General features: G+C 42.2%; 1 protein-coding gene across 2 annotated transcripts in view; it reads left to right on the top strand.

Annotated features, from left to right (window-relative positions):
* The window catches only part of CCDC88C (coiled-coil domain containing 88C), a 124,646-nt gene that overhangs the window by 59,678 nt on the left and 42,042 nt on the right, over positions 1–22,926 (top strand). For both annotated transcript variants that reach the window (XM_074956122.1, XM_074956123.1), the window contains exons 5-12: positions 6,510–6,568; positions 8,428–8,511; positions 10,364–10,504; positions 11,351–11,535; positions 12,530–12,611; positions 13,070–13,228; positions 20,178–20,324; positions 22,362–22,506. In XM_074956122.1, the coding sequence (XP_074812223.1) occupies positions 6,510–6,568; positions 8,428–8,511; positions 10,364–10,504; positions 11,351–11,535; positions 12,530–12,611; positions 13,070–13,228; positions 20,178–20,324; positions 22,362–22,506 (1,002 nt within the window). The remainder of the gene's footprint in view (positions 1–6,509; positions 6,569–8,427; positions 8,512–10,363; positions 10,505–11,350; positions 11,536–12,529; positions 12,612–13,069; positions 13,229–20,177; positions 20,325–22,361; positions 22,507–22,926) is intronic.

Here is a 22,926-nt window from a genome sequence, read left to right as displayed (position 1 = left end):
CCCCACTCAGTGTCAACCTGGGTTTGATTTACCACAAAGGCAATGGAGCCTTCTCAGCCAGTTTCGTATCAGACATGGAATTTGTGCTGCAGGAGAATTTCAGTGACATTTTAAAGACAGTCCACTATGTCAGTGTGGGCAGCCACAAATTATGACACACTTTGTTGAGGACTGCAAAATTACTCAATTTCTTGGAGGTCTTCATGCCTTGAACATTGTTGATAAGAATGCTGTGGCTTGGCTTGACCTGATTGCATATGCCAAATAAATAATGCAGAAGCAAACAAGATTTCGAATTTAGATCCATGTTCTGCTCTTCCTGGAATGTAAACTGTTCATTTCAGAATTATCTTAGGATTGTCCTAGTGGATGTGTGAGATGTCTGGGCAATATCTGTAAAACTGCAGGAATTTTTCAATGACACGTTTTTTTCATTGGAAAATACTAATATGTCAAAGCCAAAACCATGTCCATTTTGATTAAAGTTTTGTCAGGAAGGTTTCTCAGGCTCAGGATGGGAATTTCTGGTCAGAGAGAATAACCCCAGAAGAACCCCAGTGACTAAGCCATTCACTTGGAATGTGGGACACCAAGATTCAAGTTCCTGCTCAGAGTCTGCTCTGAAACTGATGTGGAATGATGCCAAAACCTCCTTTTTTTTATTAAATGAAATTAGAATCATAGAATATCAGGGTTGGAAGGGACCTCAGGAGGTTATCTAGTCCAACCCCTTGCTCAAAGCAGGACCAAACCCCAACTAAATCATCCCAGCCAGGGCTTTGTCAAGCCTGACCGTAAAAATATCTAAGGAAGGCGATTCCACCACCTCCCTAGGTAACGCATTCCAGTGCTTCACCACCCTCCTAGCGAAAAAGTTTTTCCCAATATCCAACCTAAACCTCCCCCACTGCAACTTGAGACCATTACTCCTTGTTCTGTCATCTGCTACCACTGAGAACAGTCTAGATCCATCCTCTTTGGAACCCCCTTTCAGGTAGTTGAAAGCAGCTATCAAATTCCCCCTCATTCTTCTCTTCTGCAGAATAAACAATCCCAGTTCCCTCAGCCTCTCCTCATAAGTCATGTGTTCCAGTCCCCTAATCATTTTTGTTGCCCTCCGCTTTACACATTCCAATTTTTCCACATCCTTCTTGTAGTGTGGGGCCCGAAACTGGACACAGTACTCCAGATGAGGCCTCACCAAAGTTGAATAGAGGAGAACGATTACATCCCTCGATCTGCTGGCAATGCCCCTACTTATACAGCCCAAAATGCCATTGGCCTTCTTGACAACAAGGGCATACTGTTGACTCATATCCAGCTTCTCATCCACTGTAACCCCTAGATCTTTTTCTGCAGAACTGCTGCCTAGCCATTCGGTCCCTAGTCTGTAGCGGTGCATGGGATTCTTCTGTCCTAAGTGCAGGACTCTGCACTTGTCCTTGTTGAACCTCATCAGATTTCTTTTGGCCCAATCGTCTAATTTGTCTAGGTCCCTCTGTATCCTATCCCTACCCTCCAGCATATCTACCTCTCCTCCCAGTTTAGTGTCATTTGCAAACTTGCTGAGGGTGCAATCCACGCCATCCTCCAGATCACTTATGAAGATATTGAACAAAACCGGCCCGAGGACCGACCCTTGGGACACTCCACTTGATACCGGCTGCCAACTAGACATGGAGCCATTGATCACTACCCGTTGAGCCTGACAATCTAGCCATCTTTCTGTCCACCTTATAGTCCATTCATCCAGCCCATACTTCTTTAACTTGCTGGCAAGAATACTGTGGGAGACAGTGTCAAAAGCTTTGCTAAAGTCAAGGAACATGTCCACTGCTTTCCCCTCATCCACAGAGCCAGTTATCTCATCAGAGAAGGCAATTAAATTAGTCAGGCATGACTTGCTCTTGGTGAATCCATGCTGACTGTTCCTGGTCACTTTCCTCTCCTCTAAGTGCTTCAGAATTGATTCCTTGAGGACCTGCTCCATGATTTTTCCAGGGACTGAGGGGAGGCTGACTGGCCTGTAGTTCCCAGGATTCTCCTCCTTCCCTTTTTTAAAGATGGGCACTACATTAGCCTTTTTCCAGTCATCCGGGACCTCCCCTAATCACCATGAGTTTTCAAAGATAATGGCCAATGGCTCTGCAATCACATCCGCCAACTCCTTTAGCACTCTCGGATGCAGCGCATCCAGCCCACTTCTTTCTCCACAGAGGGCTGGTCACCTCCTCCCCATGCTGTGCTGCCCAGTTCAGTAGTCTGGGAGCTGACCTCATTCATGAAGACAGAGGCAAAAAAAGCACTGAGTACATTAAGCTTTTTCCACATCCTCTGTCACTAGGTTGCCTCCCTCATTCAGTAAGGGGCCCACACTTTCCTTGACTTTCTTCTTGTTGCTAACATACCTGAAGAAACCCATCTTGTTACTCTTAACTGTTACTCTTAACATCTCTTGCTAGCTGCAACTCCAGGTGTGATTTGGCCTTCGTGATTTCACTCCTGCATGCCTGAGCAATATTTTTATACTCCTCCCTGGTCATTTGTCCAATCTTCCACTTCTTGTAAGCTTCTTTTTTGTGTTTAAGATCAGCAAGGATTTCACTGTTAAGCCAAGCTGGTCTCCTGCCGTATTTACTATTCTTTCTACACATCAGGATGGTTTGTCCCTGGAACCTCAATAAGGATTCTTTAAAATACAGCCAGCTCTCCTGGACTCCTTTCCCCCTCATGTTATTCTCCCAGGGGATCCTGCCCATCAGTTCCCTGAGGGAGTCAAAGTCTGCTTTTCTGAAGTCCAGGGTCTGTATTCTGCTGCTTTCCTTTCTTCCTTGTGTCAGGATCCTGAACTCGACCATCTCATGGTCACTGCCTCCCAGGTTCCCATCCACTTTTGCTTCCCCTACTAATTCTTCCCGGTTTGTGAGCAGCAGGTCAAGAAGAGCTCTGCCCCTAGTTGGTTCCTCCAGCACTTGCACCAGGAAATTGTCCTCTACACTTTCCAAAAACTTCCTGGATTGTCTGTGCACCGCTGTATTGCTCTCCCAGCAGATATCAGGGTGATTGAAGTCTCCCATGAGAAACAGGGCCTGCGATCTAGTAACTTCTGTTAGTTGCCAGAAGAAAGCCTTGTCCACCTCATCCCCCTGGTCCGGTGGTCTATCGCAGACTCCCACCACGACATCACCCTTGTTGCTCATACTTCTAAACTTAATCCAGAGACTCTCAGGTTTTTCTGAAGTTTCATACTGGAGCTCTGAGCAGCCATACTGCTCTCTTACATACAATGCAACTCCCCCACCTTTTCTGCCCTGCCTGTCCTTCCTGAACAGTTTATATCCATCCATGACAGTACTCCAGTCATGTGAGTTATCCCACCAAGTCTCCGTTATTCCAATCATGTCATAATTCCTTGACTGTGCCAGGACTTCCAGTTCTCCCTGCTTGTTTCCCAGGCTTCTTGCATTTGTGTATAGGTACTTGAGATAACTCGCTGATCGTCCCTCTTTGTCCATATGAGGCAGGAGCTCTCCCCTCTCGCATCTCCTGCTCTTGCTTCCTCCCGGTATCCTGCTTGCCCACTTACCTCAGGGCTTTGGTCTCCTTCCCCCGGTGAACCTAGTTTAAAGCCCTCCTCACTAGGTTAGCCAGCCTGCTTGTGAAGATGCTCTTCCCTCTCTTAGTTAGGTGGAGCCCGTCTCTGCCTAGCAATCCTTCTTCTTGAAACACCATCCCATGGTCAAAGAATCCAAAGCCTTCTCTCCGACACCACCTGTATAGCCATTAGTTGACTTCCACAATTCGACGGTCTCTATCCAGGCCTTTTCCTTCCACAGGGAGGATGGACGAGAACACCACTTGCGCCTCAAACTCCTTTATCCTTCTTCCCAGAGCCACGTAGTCTGCAGTGATCCGCTCAAGGTTATTCTTGGCGGTATCATTGGTGCCCACGTGGAGAAGCAGGAAGGGGTAGTGATCCGAGGGCTTGATGCGTCTCTGCAGTCTCTCCGTCACATCGTGAATCCTAGCTCCTGGCAAGCAGCAGACTTCTCAGTTTTCCCGGTCAGGGTGGCAGATTGATCTCTCAGTCCCCCTGAGGAGAGAGTCCCCGACCAATACCACCCAAAAAATTCTTGTTTTCTAGCCAGTGCTAAATATCTGCTTAGGGCAATAGTGACTGACTGGACCAAATAGTTATCAGACCCTGGCTTCAAAATGCATGCAGCCCCATTCCTGTAAAGGGAGTATTTTGTAAACACAGGGAGAAAGTTCACTTTACACCTATACAGGATTAGCTGATTCACCTGAGACAGCACTTGCTATATAGTAAGATTCAGCAGCATTTGGTGGGAGGATGGAGAAAGGTGCTGTGGATTAAGGTTCATCAACTTTAAAAGCATGTCTCTGAATTGTTTATGTTCCTGTTCTTAAAACACCTAATAACCAGTCCTCCTGTACAGTCAGTCAGTTTTACATAGGGTCTTTCATGGTGCAACAGGAGACACAGAAAAAAATTTTAATTAGGAAAATTTGATTGTAAAGCCACAAAAATTGGCAAGTGTACTTAGAAGCAGAAATATTGCCTGAAACTACTTTTAACTCAGTTCTTTTTTGTTATTGACTACATTTCAAGTCGATTGTATTCCTCAGAATAATGTAGCATTATTTTATTTGTGCAAAACTGTGGATTCTATAGGAACACAAAAATTCAGTTGTACTAAAGAGAGTGAGCCACAAATACTGTAACACTGTGTGTTTATGTGGGAAGGATGTTAACCCTTTTTGAAAAATAGGGTTTAAATAGCCTGAAGGGAAATAAAAATATACCTGTAAGATAGCCTGGGATCTGGCAGGGTTTACAGCTGTACGTTCTCCTAGAAGACTAGAGCTCTACTTATGGAGCCCTAATGATACATCAGATCCTATACAAATCAGGCACTGAGAATTTGTGTGGAGCACCTTGAAAAACTATTTATTTCTTTTAAAATTGATTCTTATAAAATTGTTTTTTCTTTAAACAGACAAAGCATTCTGTCCTCAGGTTGTCCTGGAAAATTTAGCTAACAAAAATGGTTTATTTAGACACTTTGGGACTTTTTTATTAAAAGAAAATAGGGAGGCAAAAAAAAAAGGCAAAATAATTATTTCACTAGAGCTCTTCCCCTATTTTAACAGTAACATTGGTTAGTCTGCATTGCAAGAGTCTCAGGTTGAAACTCCCCCCCTTTGCTAATTTAGGTCAGTGTGCCTTCTTTGTTAATCTGAAATGCTGGGTTAGCATAACTGATTAATCAATTTCACTCCCGTTCTGTACTGTCAGTCCTGCAGATGCATGTAATTTACTGCACAGCACAGCCTTACAAGGACATGGTGCATGTTGGTGTGTTAATACAGTTGCACACAAAAACTTCTCAGTGAACAGAGGGAATTTCCTTCCTCAGCTTGTATATAGATATGAACAATTGAATATGCAAGTAGAGAGGTGCAGAATGTGAAAATGTTTATCTCACGATTATACAGTGTGTGAAGAGTGCATACATTGACAGATGGGTAAGGGAGAGAAAAGTGTGCATTGCCTATTTTTTCGCCATGGTGTGTATGATATCAGGTGTTTCCTGGATGTTTCATTTTGAATCTAACTTGCCTCCAGTTTTTTACCAGCTGCACATGCAATTTTAATTATGCCTCAACCTTTTGTTCTTCTAATTTCCTCATCCCTTATCTTTACTATATATAACTTTATTTGCTCCCCAATGAGGAGGTAATAGCCATATTTTAATTTTGCTGAAACAAGATCTGAACTTGGCAATAAGCCAGAGCAATTTCCCTTCCCTAGCACTTTTTCTTCACCTAAGAATGAGAATGATACTTGCTGGGTTCTTGGTCACAGCAAGATTCCCTGCAATAGCAACCCACTTATGCCCCTTCTCCCCCGACGGATCCACAAGCATATGGTCACTGAATATTCTCCGTTCTACCCAGCCCCCCCCTTTTTTTTCCTTAGCACATGGAGCATTCACTTCAAAGTGTGTACACTTGGATGCAGAACAGAGATAAAGCTCATTGCTGAAGCATACCACTGTTGATAGACAATGAATTAAGTACGCACTAATATTCTTCAGCATTCTGATTTTAACTCTGGGGAAAGCTGTGTGGTGATTACTTTTAAAATGTGTAATTTGGGTTGTATGAGGGGGGGTTCCTTTTAAAAACAATCCCTCCCCCACTCCTGCTTTTTATTTTTTCTTCATCAGAAGTAAGGGATTAAGCATGGTGCCTGTACAGGCAAATGCATAAGTACTTTGCTGGATCTGTTAAATTAATCTGTAACAACCATTTTGCTACATTGAAATCATGTTAAACATATCTAGACGTGTGTATATATGCAAGCACTCAATTACTCCAACCCGACAGGGCTTTGCTCTATGTTTTGAGATCACTTTATGCAAATATTTTTTGTAACTCATGTTGTGCAGGTGGACTGATTTGCCTCTTTTCTTTCAATGTAGGTAAAAGTATGGATGAAATTAAGAAGATGCTGTTGTTGGTGTTGGGCTGTGCTGTACAGGTGAACATGACTTATGGAATTACAAAATATTTTAATACGTCGTTTGAATCTGATTTTGGTGCTTGAACTAAACGTACCAATCAATGATCGAGGTCCCATTATGCTAAGTGCTGTATGAACAAATTCCCTGCCCCAGACAGTTTGTGGTCTAGAACTGTAAGACACAATAGGTGGATGAAACGGAAACAGAAAGGAGATGGGAGAAAAATGAGCACATTTTACATAATAAGTTATAGCCTCAGCTTGCCACGTGCCTTGCCAGTGTTTGAACCAGTGCTTTGATACATGCTGTCACAATTAGGCAATCCAAATCATTGGCATCCAGTAATTCCTGCAGGAGAGAACGTGAGTTTGAACAATCTCCTGAGTCTAAGGACTGTTGCAGGGGAGAGGGAGTTGGTTTGGTTTTGTTCCGGGGTTGGTTTTTGTTGTTAGAGTATATAGGAATATAGTGGAGTACATGAGTGCAAAGAGAATAGATCAACCAACAGCTAATCACTGTCTTCTTAAGAATACTACTCAGCTGCACCTTTTTTTAAAAATATGTGTAGACAGAAAGTCCTAAATAAATAGGAACTTTGTTTGATCACGTGAGGGTTTTTATGTTGTGTTGTTAAACCAAATGGACAGTTGATACATACGGTAAATTCCCCTGAAACACATGACAGTAAACCAAATAAAGGAATCACTGTCCTGCCCACCAAAGCTCTGTGTTTGGAATTCCACTGTAAACTGTTGTAACAGACAATAGGAATGTTGCGGGCCAGTCTTTGCTTATAATTGACCTTGTTTGTGTTTCTGTCTAATGTTCTTGTCATGCCTTAGGACACTCTCCCTGCCCAGCTGTGTCAAGTCAATTATGTCAGAGCAGTGCTCTCTTCATGTGGCTGTTCGGAACTTTATACTTACTAACACATTTTAACGCAAAGAATAAAAGGTCTGATTCGGCAAGGGGCTGAAGAGTCTCAGTTCCTGTTTAAGGACTTGAACCTCCTCCCACTGAAGTGAATGGTTGTACTCAGAATTGGGCCAAAATCGGCACTGTATATCATGGAATCAACAGAAACCAGACTGTGGAAATGTTCAACTTCTCTGTTACTTCTGTCTAGAGATTCTGCCAACTTTAGGTCCCAAATTTGCACTGAGTGTCATGGTGTGGGGTGTTTTTTTGTTTTTTTAAGATTTACAAAACTAATTTGATAAAAATAGAATTGCGAAGCTATGAAGTTAAAGTTATTTTTCATTAAATATTCCCCCGGTGGTATTTTACATACAAAGCACACATTTCATTAGTGCCCAGGAACCAAAAACTGAAGTTGAAGTGAGCAGAAGCAAAAGCAGAACCAATTGATCTGTTGTCATTGCCCAAAATGAGCAAAATGCAAAAAGTAAACAAACGGTTTAAATCATGTAAAGTAAAGTTTGGGCCAGATCCTCAGCTGGTATATATTGGTGTAACTCCTTCGAAATCAGTGGAGCTTTGCTGATTTACACCAGCTGTGGATCCAATCCTTGATTTTTAGCTTTCAGGAGGGTGGGAGGTTGGGTTTTGGTTGGGTTGCTTTTTTTCACATTTAACTTAGCCTGAAGTTTAAAAGCTTTTGGCAGGACTCAGTCACTCTTACTTGGGCCACACATTCATTGACTCACCAGTTAGTTCAGTCATCTCAAGGAGCATTGGAATAGTGCAATAAAGCGCTAGCTACTCAATGTGAGTAAGCCTGATGGAGTCTGGCCCTTAGTGTTGCAAGTGAATTTTTAGCTGTGCAGAGACGTTCAAAGAAAATAACACCATGGTAGAGTTTTGATCCATAGCTGTTTTCAATTGATGTGTGTATTTATTTTCTGTTTGTTTACAGTGTGAAAGAAAAGAAGAATTTATCGAAAGAATAAAACAATTGGATATCGAGACCCAGGCTGCAATTGTTTCACACATTCAGGAGGTAGGGTGCTCAGCCCTTGAAGCTTGCTTTCTTTTTTTCTTCCCGGTGGGTTCAGCGATATTGTTTACTTTGCTATGTAGTAGCACAGGTTAACCTTTCATAGTGGCACTAGTGTGTTTGACACAAAGAAATATCTGTATTCTGTCAATGTATGGGTGTATCTATTTTTGGGCTTGGAGGTATGATTCCCAGCTCGCATAGACATACCCACATTAAAAATAGAAGTCTAGCCCAGATAGCCTGGGTAGCAGCTTGGGCTACCTGCCAAATATGTGCCCACGTGGACGCACTAGGTACGTACTTGGGTGGCTGGCCTGAGCCACCTTCCCTCGCTACTCCAGCTACACTGCTGTTTTTAGCATGTTAGCTTGACTAGCGCTAGCACAGGTATGTCTACTTGAGCTGGGAATCGCTGCTTCCCAGCTCACATGTAGATGAACCCTCTAAGTGTAATCAAATTAAAAGGTAAAAATTACTAGGTGGTTGGGAAATTAACTGGGCTAACCACTTCTCAAAGAGTGGCAGTGATAAATGTCAGAACTCCCAAAAGTCGGCTCAAACTGAAAGTACTTTTATAAGGATACACAAAAAGGATTTCAGGTAAAATTTTCAGAAGCACTTTAGTGATTTAGTAGCCTAAGTCTTATTTTCAAAAGTCACTTAGGAGCTTAAGTCCCATTAGAAGGCAATGAGACTCCCAAGTGCCTGTGGCACTTTTGAAATTGGGACTTAAGAACCTAAGTCCCATAAGTGCTTTTGAAAATATTATCAATGATCCAAAATTTGATTTCAGTCTTTTAAAAATGGTATAATTTGGTGACATGTCATCTGGAATCTAAATGCTTCTTTAAAAGAAAAAAAAACGTTTGCTCAAACAGCAGCTATCATCCCACTTTCAGGAGTTCAGGTGAAACCTTCTGTAAATGCCCTCTGCTGGGCGGGCCTCAAGTACAAAATGCACATTCTCGCAGGCTGTGCTGGCGTCATCTGATGCAGAAGCGAAAAACCAACTAACCTAGGAGGTTTGGGGAACACATACTGTTAGAAGATGTTGACAGTAACCTTTTAATATATTTTAAAATCTGCTTTCTAAAAGTAGATTCCACAGACTAGCAATTCATTTAAAGACTAAGGAATATAAAGAATATGATTCTGGTAAAAGCAGAAACATACATAGTCCTAAATGTGGTCATAGCGACTTGAAACAAACCTTTCCAGTCTAGTGCAGTTTTCAGCAACATCATTTGGAAAAAAAGCAATTATTAGAGAATTACAGTAAAAAAAAAAGTTTTTTCCATACCAGATTAGATCACTGCCACATCAGATCCATTAAATCAGATACTCCCTGTCACAGTGGTCAATAACGAGAGCATCAGGGAAAGGACAAACCTTGTCACCCCCACAATAATGCATCTAGCTAATTGTGCAATACAGGGCCGATGTCTTCCTGACTCTTGCAGTGACTAGCTCACCCACATGAAGATTGAGAGTTGAGTACAGTACTCCTAGTGTTATTGAGCACAAAATTATCTGGCCACTTTTTCTAAATCTAGTTATCATGTGAAAACTAGAAGCTTTGTTACATGATGTTGCAGTGGAACTGAGCATTTCTGTACCATTTCCTGGCTATATTTGCTGAAAAGTGACATTTATGACCAGGTTTGCCCACTCATCAATTCTTGAAAATTGTTGACAATTGGAAGAGGAACAGTACTGATTCCAACAGCTGAGTTATATAAGTAGCAAACTTGAAAGAAAAGCCTTGCACAGAATGAATCAATTCAACAAGCAACATTTGAAAATATACCAGGAAAAATTAAAAAAAGAAACTGTATTTTGTTCTTGTTTGCAGGTGACTCATAACCAGGAGAATGTGTTTGACTTGCAGTGGCTAGAGCTCCCAGATATGGCCCCAGAAGAACTGGAGTCTCTCTCAAGGAATATGGTTTTCCATCTCAAGAGGCTTATTGATGAGAGAGACGAGTGCACAGAAGTACGAATGAGATGTCTGTTTCTCATACAGTTCATTTAAGGGATCAGACACAGGCTCTGCTTTTCTGTTGTCTTTTGCTTCTGTACTGATTGCCTCTGTGTTTCATTTAAGGTTCAATCTCTTCTATTAAATCTCTAAAAATTCTAGCATTTGTTAGAGTGATGTTTAATCTTCCCTTAAATTGTATACTTGAGCTACAGAGAATTGATCTGTGAAGGAGAAGTGTGTGCAGGAAACACAATATGCTTTATTTTGTGAATTTGCCTTAAAGCATTTGTCTCCTATGCTCTTCTCACCCGTTGTTCTCTGAGTGGATGCTTTTCTGTCCCTCCAACAATATCTGCCATTGTTGGTTCAAGAGCCTTCTCTCTAGTTTATGCCACCAGTGACACCTTTTCTCTGTATCTGTGACTGATCAGTTAATCTTATTTCAGATCTCTGCTAGAAACCTCTCTTCTCCCTGACCTAGATCTCTTAACTTCCCCCTCTTCCTACTGGTATTGATTTGACTCTGATTGTATTCGTTAAAGCTGTAAATTGTTGCAGTTTTTATAAAAACTCTAAGCAAAATAAAGTCCTTATCTGAAACACTAGGAAGTAGTGTATTCCAGTGGTCAGCAAAGGGCTGGGAATCAAAATTGTGTTCTGTTCCCAACTCCGTCACCAACTTCAGTGTGTGACATTAGGTACATCACTTGAACCTTCTGTGCCTGAGTTTCCACATCTGTAAAGTAGGCTAATAATTACGCACCTTTGCAAAGTACTTTGAGATGCTTGAGTGAAAGGAGCTATAAGTCCAATGTATTGTTATTTCTTGTTAATGCCACTGGCTCTCTCCTTTTCCAGCTGATTGTAGATCTCACTCAAGAGAGAGATTATCTGCAGTCTCAGCAAGCACCGAGTCCTCTGAAAACATCTAGTCCAGACTCTTCACCAAAGCTAGCCAATCGTCTCTCCAATGAGGACAAGCAGCACCTGGCTGTTGAACTGGCAGACACAAGAGCAAAGCTGAGAAGGGTCCGACAGGAATTGTAAGTTACCAAGCACCTGGGCTGCTGGAGAAGCGCTGTCTATTTCAGGTTCTTTGCTAACAGCGTCAAGTAAATGTGTGGTTTCAGAGTAACAGCCGTGTTAGTCTGTATTCGTAAAAAGAAAAAAGAAAAGGAGTACTTGTGGCACCTTAGAGACTAACCAGTTTATTTGAGCATGAGCTTTCGTGAGCTACAGCTATGCATCCGATGAAGTGAGCTGTAGCTCACGAAAGCTCATGCTCAAATAAACTGGTTAGTCTCTAAGGTGCCACAAGTACTCCTTTTCTTTTTTCTTTTTAAGTAAATGTGTATTAAGCCTGAGTTTGCAACATCGGGTTGCCCATTGGCTTCAACACGTTGACTTATCTCTGAGTTCTACATGCAGACTTGCTGCAGAATTGGGTCTTGTAGATTGGGGGTTGGGGGTTGCTCAAGGAAAGGATGTGCGCAAAGTAGCTGGCATCGCCTTCTCCCATCTTCCCTCTTTCTTCTCACCAATCTCAAGCCTCCATTAGTTTCTTTCCCTTCCCTCTTTTCTTGCCTTCCCACCTCCCTCACTCTTTCTTTCCCTTTTCCTTCTTTCCCTCCCCAACCCTATGCCATCCTTAAGTTTTCAAAGATTGTTGATTCCAGTTGTTGTTTCCCCTTCCCCACATGCATACACATTACCCTCGCTTGTTGGCAGTCATCATTGAGAAGGACTGATTACAAATGGCTGTTAGCTATGGCAGCAGGAATGGCAGGTGCAATGATGATTTAAAAAAGAGAGACAGTCGCAAATATCCTGTGGCTCAGGGCCCCACAAGAAAATGTCTGTAGCTATTGGTAACTTTGAAACTGGAGCAGCACCAAGAAAATCTAGAAGGTCTCGTTTCCAGATTACCCTGGTAGACTCCTGTGACTAATACATCTTGCCATGATGTTAATACTATAAATATTGTTCCAGGAACCCTTGTTATATTTTTCTTATTAAGTTTTCCCTAATCATTTTTAGGGAAGAAAAGTCTGAGCAACTTGTGGACACTAAACACGAAGCAGAACAGCTTGTGCTAGAGCTGCAGAAAATAAAACAGGAGGTAAGTGGAGCTTCTTCAGTTGTAACGCTGCAGTGACACATCACTTTAAAAATTGCTTTCAATAGTAAGATAAAAATTCTTCTGATGAAATTTGAATGATGGAACCAAGTTACTGCAGCATGTTGTGTGTAGGTCTGATTGTGACAGAGTAATGCAGTGACTTTACTGGTGAGAGCAGGTCTCATATCTGCTCAATTCACCGACTAATCCAATAATGCGTGGAGCATATACAACGCTGATCATTGAAAACGGAAGAATCCCTGTAGGCTGAGTTACCACTCAATCCTGCAATGAGTTTGATGGCTAATTGAAGAGTTCCTGCATGGGGACACTCTTGGCTTTCCATTCATTTCTGCTCATTTGGACTTGGGGGCAGGGGAAGGGGTATGTCATTAGTTTTACCAGCATAGGGGAGGGGTTAATTTTATTTTTTTCTGTTTGTCTGACACTTTCCCCAGAATATCCACCTGGCAGCTGATGCTCGCTCTGCCCGAGCATACAGAGATGAACTGGATTCACTGAGAGAGAGGGCAAGCCGAGTCGAGAGACTCGAGATGGAACTGGTCCGGTGTAAAGAGAAACTGCATGATGTGGATTTCTACAAGGCTCGTATGGAGGCAAGTGAAGACCAGGAAAGAAATCTGCTGTGCAGGTCCCATTTTCCCCGGTGCTGCTCACCAGTTCATGCTTCATTTGTAATCACACTCACTCTACCAGCACATTAAAGCAAACTGAAGTTCCAGAAAATACTTGATGGATGGGATTTCTGAAAGCACTCGGCAGTGGCCTAGCTCTGCTCCCCCATTGGAGTCAGTGGTAAAACTCTCAACAGTGACAGCAGGGCTAGGCCAGTGCTGAAAAGCCCCCTCATTATAGATCTATTGGGTCTCCATTAAGTGGCTGACTGTAGCAGCCCTGTTCTTTGACACTACAGGTCTGAGTCCTCTTTGCAACTTCCTTGCAGGACATTTTCAAGCTATCTTTGTGCCAGAGTTGATTCTTTGGCCAAAATTTTCCATTTGTGAGTACTCTGTGCTCATTATCTAAATAAGTGGCCTGATTTTTTCAGAGGTTCTTAGCATCTGCGGCGCCGATTGAAGTGGCCAGAAATTTTTAAGTATAGATTCGGATGGCAAACTTTAGGAATCAAAATCTGCAAATGTTGGCCTTTGTAAATAACAGAAAGAACAGGAGTACTTGTGGCACCTTCAAGACTAACAAATTTATTTGAGCATAAGCTTTCGTAAGCTACAGCTCACTTCATCAGATGCTTATGCTCAAATAAATTTGTTAGTCTCTAAGGTGCCACAAGTACTCCTTTTTGCGGATACAGACTAACACAGCTGCTACTCTGAAACCTGTAAATAACAGAGAAACTGCTCTTAAGTGGAGTGTTTATACCTATAAGTTTATGATATTAGTAATACCAATATCTTCTGCTTAGCCACTTCAGGACACTGCTCGTCCTATCTTCACTCTCTTTCTAGGCCTCTGGGCTAATCTCACCTTAAACTCTTGAGATCCCCTACATTTCCCTGATACGGAGGGATACCGGCCACCCCACTTCAGCTCACCCACAGCACAAGCACCTCATTCTACCCCCTGGAGTTTTTCTACTGATCATTCATACTAATTCTTTTCCACCCAAAACTAATAGAGAAGAAGAGCTGAGGATTCTGTGCTAGAAACATTGATGGACCTCTTTTCTGGTAATATGGGAAGATAGCAGTGACCTTGTGGCAGGAAGGGTTGCCTAAGTGTCAGGGCCATCCTTAGGGGGTTGCGGGGCCTGGGGCAGAAGTGACAAATCCATCACTTCCGGGTCCGGCCTGTGGGGCCCTCCAAAGCGCGGGGCCTGGAGCAGTCACCCCGATTCACAGTACTCAAGGGACGACTCTGCTCAGTGCATTTGCATTAGCCTTGTTTGCTTCTGTTAGGATTCGTGCTAAAGAAAATGGATAGACTCAACGTGTGACTAAGATTATTGGAAACAGCTGTCAACAAATACTTCACTGAATCTACTGTATATGGGCTCCAGAACTGAATCAAACTAATACTGAAGTCCTCTGCCTTACAGCATCCGACTCGCTTGTTTATTTCACTGTGTATGAAACCTTTATGGTAACCAAAAACAAATGCAGAACAGGACAAAATTCTTCTGCTTGTCCTGTGGATAAATATCTGATTGTGACTGCCATGCCCCTAGCAACAAACAGAATGCTTTGGGCTGGTTGAGTAATTTTTTGCCTTTTCAATGGAAGAATGTGGCACTTTAGCCAGTCAGATGCAATCAAAAGACTGTCTGAGATTGATTCTGGAGGCTGAATCTTGGAATAATGTAATCCCACTTCTGCTTACACTGAAGCCAGTGGAAATTTTGCAATTGACTTCAAGATTGGGCCCAAACTGTAAGCAGATGAAGCCCCTGGCTCTGAGATAATGGAGTGTTACTAAAACATATGCCCATGAATAGGTCCACTAAGCCTGCTGAGTATCAAATGTATAAACTGCAAACTGAGGCAGGTTACTCTCTGCTGGCAATTTTCCAGTTTACTGGAATCTCTTCCTGTTAGTCGTCTCTCTCTCATACTCCCTCAAGCTGGCAAATCAGTTGTGCATTCACTCTATCATGCACACTAGATAGCAGAGCCATGTCTTGACAGTTTCCCTTCAGCGCTGTGCTGCTGTACTTTAGTCTGTCCCTGCTGCCCAAAGCATGCAGAGTGGAGTTGGTTCTGGTAGCATGGGAGAGGCTAGTGTTTCCTCTTATCTTCATATGAGAGCAAGAAGGAAGCCATTCTATTGTACGGTACTTGGGTTCTCAGCACTGTGGCTTGTCCTAGAGCCAGCAATACCCTCAAACTAACCACTTCTGCTTCCTGTGTGCTAAGTTAACTTGATGATCCATAATGTAAAATTTACAGTGCTCTCCTTTATCTCTTTCTTTTCTTCCATCCCTTATGCAGTCTCCCACCTCTGTCTCTTCTGTGTTGGGTGTCAAGGTTCTGCATCATAGGTGAGCTTCTGTGCTGCATCTCTAAGAGCTGCAATCGGGAGGCATGGGGATGGAGCAAAGGTCACTTTACATCTTCTTGGCACCTTTCTAACTCTGTTTGCTCTAGGGGTCAATGTGTCCTCTGGCATAAGTTAGGAGCTGCCTTAGCTGCCTTTGGGCTGCTCCACAGTGTAACATTGCCAGTATTTTGCATTCCAGCCACTCCTAAATACCCTTTGTACAAGGGCAGCATAAGTCTGTCTCCTTTGGCCTTATGCTGCTCCTGCCGGCTGCATCCAGGAAATTCCCCTGGGGGGAGTCTGGCCCTCTTATGTTGCTGTACCAATGTAAAGGGGCTGCAATGAGGCCAGAATCTGACAATATATATGTCCTGCAGCCAGTGTTATCCCTCAGTTTCCCTTCCATTTCCACCCTGCCTCAAGCAACTGTCCTTCAAAGTGAGGTGTAATGAATAGGACTTAATTGAGAGCTGTGCCTACTCGCATTCCTCTCACCTCCTTGAAAAATAGCTGGATTTACAGTTTCCTCAGAACCACTCCCAGTGTCAGAGCAGGGATCTAGTTCTAGTCTCTCACTTGACAGTAAGAGATACCACTAGGCTATAAAGCTGATCCAACTCCCCTGATGCTTACTGGTAGCTTTCTAAGCTCAGAGGGTCTGAGACTCTCAAACAAATTTCACATAGATGGGGCAATCAAAATACAGATGCATAAAATACGTAGGCCATCATTCTGTAGTAAAATGATGCCGTGGGGACCTGGGGATTTCACAGTGTTGTCAATAAGCTCTGCAAAATCAGTAACTGAAGAGAAATCTGTTGGTGCTTGAGGAAAAGCCATTTTAATTGCATGCGCTTCAGTGAAGAAACATATGATGGGCACTTAACAAGCCTCTGGTTCTGGTACTTGAAGTACAGCCATGAAAACATGCCCCTAAAGAATGTCATCTCCAGGAAGTGGTCATGAAAGTGCCATATGGAGGGCAGACCATATGAGACAGTTTACAAGAGGTAAGATTAGAGAAATTGGAGTGAGACTTTAAGTAGCTCCTTAAACCACAGGCTAAAAGTCCCTAATGTCAGGAGGGAGATTGGAGAAGCTGCCTTAGAACAAGTGCAAAAGGAGCATGCCTCACTGCAAGCGAGCAAGACTTGACATGTCTGAGCAGGTGAATGTTTTCCTTCCGCGTCTTTCATGACAAGAAGAAATTACCAAACGCTGTTTTAATTTGATTATAGCTCTAAGAAAACACAATGCAAATGCAGTCTATGGACTTGCCCGCTGTGGTGGCTTAATGAGGTCATAGCTATCAATGTGCAGGGGCAGGCTTAATGCAGTGCTTCCTCTGAGGAGGTGGTTCCCTCCAACATAAAAACCCTGCTGCAGCATTCCTCTCCATTGAGTCTAGTGCTGCTCCAGGAGATCAGATTCTTTTTGGAGACTAGGGAGTCTTACTTGCATTTTTTCCTCCCTCAACTGCAATAAGTTTCCCCACAGGGTAATGGGAAGAAATTCCTGTGAACATTTAAAAAAAAGCATTTCTTTTACATTTTCATTTAGTTTGATGGATGCAAAACGCAATTATTCCAGGGCATTTGTTAACATTTTTGCAGCTCAGCAAGAGCAACTTCCGTTGCATCAGATATATGGACTTGTGTGAGAGAGAGAGAGAGAAAGAACTCTCCAGTTTCAATTGAATAGAAAACACTCTGGCTCCAATCCTGCAAATACTTATGCCAAGATTTAATTTTAAGTGGTCTACTCATGGGCGTAAATGTTTGCAAGATCAGGGCCCATGTTTTTACGGCTGCAGAACAAATTCTGTGGTTTAATTCAGTGAGAGGATTATGAAGGCAAGATCAGAAATTGTTGGATATTTTATAGTCATAGTTTTAAGGTAAATTTCCTCTAATTGATTTTGGAATCTCTTATAAGTAAACATATTATAAATCTTAAAAGACCAAAGATAACTATTCTGTGCTGTTGATTTAAAAATACGCCACAGCTATAAAACCATTTTGAGAGTTTTATTAATTGAAAAGGGGAAAAAAAATCTTCATTCCCATGAAGAACACACCCAACCATTCTGCTTATCTAATACAAAAATGATTTATAGCCAAACCAATTCTCAGGTCAGTTGTGCTACCCTAGGGTTATCTGTGGTGATATTAGTTATAATATGCTGTGGTTAGAACAAGTCTACCTCCCAGGCTCTGAGACATAACTTTATAGAGCTATCCTGGAGTAATTACTTAAATTAAGTTTGCACTATAAAGATGACCTCAGAAAATGGGTGCAAGTAAATAATGTTGGCCCAACTCTAACAGGCTTCTGCAAAAGGTTCTTAATTTAAGATTTCATCATAAACATTCTGATCTCTGACAGGTCTTCCTCCCCCTCACCCCTCAGGCACATGCCTGGTGCGTACCTCCCATTTCTCAAATATTATGGCTCCCAACGATGTGTGATTTGCAAACAGAGATCAAATACGTGTACACCTTACTTGGCACAAAGTTAGACTCTTCATGGGACACTGAAATAATCAGTTCCTGCTTGGTAAGCAGTTTCAGAGGTAGTTCTGAGGTGATGTTTATGAGGTCAAGCACCATCTTACTTCTCACGGCTGTGGTCCAGACTGAGCAGGACGTATATATATTAAATATACTCTGATTGACCCATTGTTTCAATATGAGTATTTTTGGTACTCATTTTACACCCAGCATGCTGCCTGTTTTTAACTCCACTCATTCGCATCTGTTTTGGTATCAGACAGTTCAGCATATCCATCCTCTCTGGTCAAACCTGGCCCAAAATTTAGGTCTTAAAATATCAGCCCTGGTCTACACTATGGGGGGGGGGATATCGATCTAAGTTACGCAACTTCAGCTACATGAATAACGTAGCTGAAGTCGACATACTTAGATCGACTTACCATGGTGTCTCCACCGCGGTGAGTCGACTGCTGCTGCTCCCCTGTCGACTCCACTTGCACCTCTCTTGGCACTGGAGTACAGGAGTCAATGGGAGAGCGCGTGGGGACTGATTTATCACGTCTAGACTAGACGAGATAAATCGATCCTCGCTGGTAGTTTCAACATTTTCTCTTTATTCATTTACTCACAGATGTCTGTTTTGCATCACCATCATCGTATCTCTTGTGAGCACAAAGTGCAATCATCCCTTTTTTACAGATGGGGAACTGAGGCACAGATCAATTAAGGGACCTTCTTTAGGTCTAGGGTAGCACAGGATGTCTGTACCAGAGCAGGGAAACGGAATCCAGCATTCCTGAGTCCCAGTCCAGCCTTAACAACAAGAACATCCTTTCTCTTTTTATAAAACCAAAAACTAATAGAAACGTTTCTCCATGGATTCTTACTACTAGTGGAAATTGTTCTCAAAACACATTAATCTAAAGTTTTGCAACAGCTTTGCACTAATCAGTTTCAGTGTGATGGGGACTTAAGTTATTCCACACAATAGGTGATGGAAGTGCTGGTTCTAAACAGTAGCAACAATAACCAGAGATTTTTCTTTTGGGTGTGACAAAGTTCCTGCTCTACCTTGGGGGTCTTGCGCTTATTGGCGGATTTGCTCGCCTTGGAGCTTCACGGCAGCCCTCAGCTTGGCCGTTTTTCTGCATTCACAGTCCAGGTCGACTCCTCCTGTGTCTGACCAGGAGTTGGGAGGATTTGGAGGGAACCCGGGCCCGCCCTCTACTCCGGGTTCCAGCCCAGGGCCCTGTGGAATACAGCTGTCTAGAGTGCCTCCTGGAACAGCTGTGCGACAGCTACAACTCCCTGGGCTACTTCCCCATGGCCTCCTCCCAACACCTTCTTTATCCTCCTGGTGTCTGATAATGCTTGTACACCTCAGTCCTCCAACAGTCCGCGTTCTCACTCTCAGCTCCTAGTGCCTCTTGCTCCCAGCTCCTCATACGCACACCACAAACTGAAGGGAGCTCCTTTTTAAAACCCAGGTGCCCTGATTAGCCTGCCTTAATTGATTCTAGCAGCTTCTTGATTGGCTGCAGGTGTTCTAATCAGCCTGTCTTAATTATCTCCAGAAGGTTCCTGATTGTTCTGGAACCTTCCCTGTTACCTTACCCAGGGAAAAGGGACCTACTTAGCCTGGGGCTAATATATCTGCCTTCTATTACTCTCCTATAGCCATCTGGCCTGACCCTGTCACACGGGCCAGGAGATTTTTTTTTTCCTGCCAAGGTTTATTTTCAAGAAATTGCAGCACATCTCCACCCCACAGCACTCTCTATTTCTAAGGAGATAGCTGATGGCTAGAGTTTTGCGTACTGCAGGAAAGTTCTATATGAATGCCAAGAAATGCCTGAAGATTAATTGGTCAATTGCTGACTCCTCCCACTGGCTTTAGGATTAATTAGGGTTAAATTGAAAGCCTTTGTAGGCTTTCTCTTTAGTTCAGCATTAATAGACTGGTTATGGGTTATGATTAAGGGTTATTTATATATTGGGTTTGTATACATGTTAGAGCATGAACACCATTTCATATGCTGTTTTTCTTTTTGTATTTTAGGAATTAAGAGAAGACAACATCATATTAATTGAAACAAAGGCTATGCTAGAAGAACAGTTAACAGTAGCAAGAGCTCGTGGTGATAAATTGCATGAACTAGAGAAGGAAAACTTGCAATTGAAATCCAAACTTCATGATGTAGAGCTGGTACACACTCTTTATTTAACTATGCGATTTTTTAAAAATCATGTTTTTAAACTAGGTTACATACTCTTTTTACATAATCTGTTGGAGTTGGACAAATCCCATTTACAAAGTTTTTAATGTGTCTCAGGCCATGTGACCTTTGTGTCAGTGCAGTGCATTATGCATGCTTAAAGCAGCATGACACTCAACTTACAATAAAAATATATCAGTAGCCCCAGTGGTCTGCATGGGAGAAGCAGACGGTTTGACAGATTTCAGGTTACATGAGCATGTATCACCAAGTTTAAAATATTGAAGCTATGTACATGGATGTTAGAGGGTTTAGAATGTATCAGTTTTTTTTTTTTTAAAATCTCTTACACATGGGATATGAAAATCTGCTGCAATGAACAACTGTTCTTGCTGAAAATAAAATTTAGAGTTATTGCCGGAGTTCTATGAGGCATTGACCATTGCAAAAAATAAAATGTTCTCAATATTTAATACTACATAAATCAGAGGAAAGGGGTTATTCAATGAGAGACTTAAGACCTGGCAGTTTAGCACTCACAACTAAAAAGCTAATAAATAACATTGGATATTTATTACTGCATTAAAGATATGAAATGTTACTTCATGTGCCATAATTTTAGTTACTAGCGTTCCTCATTCTTATGGGTTCGTTGTTCTGAATTCTTGCAAAGTGTGGTCAGTTACTAACCTGAAAAAGATTTTGCTGGAATGGAGGTGTTGTTCAGATCCAGCGGAGTTATGCTAAATGCACAGCTCAGTACATTGTAAATTAAGGAAACGAATGATACCCAAGATTTTCAAAATTGGCTCATGATTTTGGATGCCTCAAACTTTGGGTGCCTCTCTTGAGATACCTTGAAGAGGTATGACATGCAGAGGGGCTGGCGCTCCTTTCAGGTGTCTCAAGTTGAGCAACCAAAAATGTATTGCCCCAAATCGCTAACCTAGCTGATGCCTTTCATCTTGGGTGTGTTTTGCCTGTCTTCGTGTATTAGGTAGCATATAGAGATGGTTGTTCTCATTTCAGTGCAAACATCATGCATGTAAATATATTCAGAGTGATTCAAGTGTCTTATAAGGAGAAAGAGGTGGGGAGAGTGTGTGTGTGTGTGAGAGAGAGAGAGAGAGAGAGAGCATGCCTGCACCTATATGCTACACCAGTACTTTGACTGGGAACAGCTATTCATCACTCTCTAAAGTCTATCCCATTCAATACCAACTCACTTTAATGGAAAGCTTTCTCTTTATTCAAGCCTATTTTTCATCTGTTCATTAGAATAATTCCCATTTTGTCAATCAGCAGTAAAAAAACTGACTTCCATTGGGAAATGTCGAACGGTGTCTCATTGAGCCCATACATATTTGGTGCATTTTGCATGTGAAAGGCAAGAATTAAGTCAAGAAGTTAATGTCAATTAGAAATTACTGAGATCTTACCCTAATAGCACCTAGTTCCAATTACAGCATGTGATATCACCTGTTATGGTCGTTTTTTTAAAGTACATATATGAATTTATTTTCCATTTTTTCACAAGGTTTCTTTGTTAAAAAGCTGTGTGAAGCTGACAGTGATGTGACATGAAGATTTCACTTTTGGGCATTTCAAGAAATGAAGAAAAACTGTATCTGATTCTGTGATGCTTATCTTCAGCTTTAGGAAGAACAGAGAGATTATTGCAAAGCCCAGATAGTGTCAAAAAGTTGTGTCAAGTTAGTTGTGAAATTATGCAGGCTTGATTGTATTAAACATGTCTTGAAGCGTCCATTTAGTATTCCAGGTAATTAGAGATGGACCTAAACCAAAACCCAGGATCTTAGTACCTCTGAACCTGGGGAAGTTTCATTTGGGATCTGGCCCATCCGTAGGGTGGCTTTAATCTTGGATCTCTTAATATTGTATGTGTATATTAACATATGCACACATGTTGTATAGAGGGGTCTGTTCAATTCTTGATGCATGCATCACTCCAGGCTTCCTAGTTGATAAGCTCAGCATGACATTCCATTTGCATGCTCTTTCCACAGGACCGGGACACAGACAAGAAACGAATTGAAGAGCTGCTGGAAGAGAATATGGTACTGGAGATAGCGCAAAAACAGAGCATGAATGAGTCTGCTCACCTGGGCTGGGAACTAGAACAGCTGTCAAAGAGCACAGACCTCGCAGATAGTAAGTAGCAGTCATAAGGTGACTCTTAATTATTATTGTGCTTGTGCAAGGTTTCCTTGTAGAAGAGGAGGGGAACAAGTTACTGCATTGGGCAGGAGCAAAACCTCAAACTCCAGGCTGAATAGTTCACATGGGGAAATAAATTTCCGTATTTAACCACTTGACAGTTTATTATTTAAGCTGAACAAAAAGTTTCTAATAATGCCACAGCTTCCAGCTTCTTTCCTTAAATTATGTAACTATTAACAATGACTTCTTTATATTTAAACCTTCCTTGAGAAAGTGCCCAAAAGGAAACAAACAGCCCCATATATTGCACAGTAATGATCCCAGCACAGGGTATTTTTAACTAAATAGTTAGTAGCTGGGAGGAGTCGATAACCCTTCTCTACTCCCAGCTGATCTTTAGGTCCCAGGAAA

This window comes from Natator depressus, chromosome 6 (assembly GCF_965152275.1).
Source record: "Natator depressus isolate rNatDep1 chromosome 6, rNatDep2.hap1, whole genome shotgun sequence".
NCBI lineage: Eukaryota > Metazoa > Chordata > Testudines > Cheloniidae > Natator > Natator depressus.
This window is presented reverse-complemented; position numbering and strand designations above follow the sequence as displayed.